This window comes from Cynara cardunculus (genome assembly GCF_001531365.2).
Source record: "Cynara cardunculus var. scolymus isolate 2C chromosome LG 3, CcrdV1, whole genome shotgun sequence".
Classification (NCBI taxonomy): domain Eukaryota; kingdom Viridiplantae; phylum Streptophyta; class Magnoliopsida; order Asterales; family Asteraceae; genus Cynara; species Cynara cardunculus.
In genome coordinates, this window is record NC_037530.1 from 10,089,119 (window position 1) to 10,090,533 (window position 1,415).

Below are 1,415 nucleotides of genomic sequence, written 5' to 3' on the forward strand. Positions count from 1 at the left end.
GAATGTGCTAGATGACGAGAACATGAACTTTCTCTCTATGGTGAATCCACACCCAAACCAAAGAGACAGAGAACTAAAATAACAACTTCTGTACCTGCAAACCGACCTAATCGATCTTTCACCCCAAGAAGAAGTCAGTCTCAGAGTGCTCCTCGAGCCCCATCTCGAGCCTATTCCAAGCAGGTATAATATTGTGAATACAGGTGAAGTGAGTATATGAATTGTAGAACTAATACAAATTTATTGCAGTCAAACACACCTCGCGCATGCCAACGATGTGGTAAGGCGCACTCGGGACGATGTTTCTCTGAACCGTCCAAAATTTCGTGTTATTCCTGTGGTGAAGTTGGGCATATTCATACAAATTACCCAAGACGAGATCGAGCGTATTATACTTGTGGAGCTTATGGACATCGTCAGCTTAATTGTCCAAATGCCCAACGTGAGGATAGTAAGGCCTCAGTACGACAACCAATGGTGGGGGGTTCCTCAACCCGAAAGGAGGAAGTACCGAGAGCAAGAGTTAAAGCGTTCCAGATCACAGCAGAGGAGGCTTGGGAGGAGCCGGATCTCGTCACTGGTATATTTTTCGTGAATTCTCATTCTGCACGTATATTGTTTGATTCTGGTTCCATGTATTCCTTCGTGTCGCATGCCTTTGTTCGTTTTCTCGAATCTGTTCATGTACTTTTTGATAGACCATTTTCTGTGGATACCGCTAGTGGAACCCCTTTAGTAGCTGATAGAGTATTCAATGATTGTACATTAGTATTGGAGGATCAAAATTTCTCAGTAGACTTAATCCTTATGGATATTCGTGGCTTTGATGTGGTTATTGGTATGGATTGGTTAGTAGCAAATCGGGCGGATATTATTTGCGTGCAACGGATGATCCGAATACCAGTTAGTGAAGGAGATTATGTTTATGTGTACGAGAAAAAGGGGTCGGTGACATCAAGGTAATTTCTGTACTCAAAGCTCGTCGATATTTACCTAAGGGGTGCACTTCTTTCATGGCATATGTTTTAGATGCCACTAAAGAAAGAAACAAGTTGGCCAAGGATGTACCTGTGGTATGTGAATTTCAGGATGTATTTCCTGATGATTTGCTTGGTCTACCACCGGACAGGCAAGTAGAGTTTCGAATTGACAATGTGCCAGGTGCTGCACCTATTGCACGGACACCCTATCGTCTTGCCCCAACATAAATGAAGGAAATGATGAGCCAATTACAGGGATTATTGAATAAAGGTTTCATCCGACCGAGTACTTCACCTTGGGGTGCTCCGGTGTTATTCGTGAAGAAGAAAGATGGTTCATTTCGCATGTGTATTGATTACCGCGAGTTAAATAAAGTAACAATCAAGAATAAATATTTGTTACCTCGTATTGACGATTTGTTCGATCAACTGCAG

At 42.5% G+C, this 1,415-nt stretch overlaps 1 protein-coding gene across 1 annotated transcript; it reads left to right on the forward strand.

Moving 5' to 3' along the window:
• Positions 1 to 474: 474 nt before the first annotated feature.
• LOC112508949 lies at positions 475 to 1,208 on the forward strand. The gene is made up of 2 exons (XM_025113815.1): positions 475 to 959; positions 1,046 to 1,208. Exons 1-2 carry the CDS (start codon positions 475 to 477, stop codon positions 1,206 to 1,208), a joined length of 648 nt encoding a protein of 215 aa, XP_024969583.1.
• The last annotated feature ends 207 nt before the right edge of the window (positions 1,209 to 1,415 follow it).

Excerpts from the sequence above, each read along its gene's own strand:
- LOC112508949 (XM_025113815.1), top strand. The coding sequence starts at position 475 with ATGGTGGGGGGTTCCTCAACCCGAAAGGAGGAAGTACCGAGAGCAAGA. Across the intron at positions 960-1,045 it reads AAGGGGTCGGTGACATCAAG|AAACAAGTTGGCCAAGGATG; the intron begins GTAATTTCTGTA and ends CACTAAAGAAAG.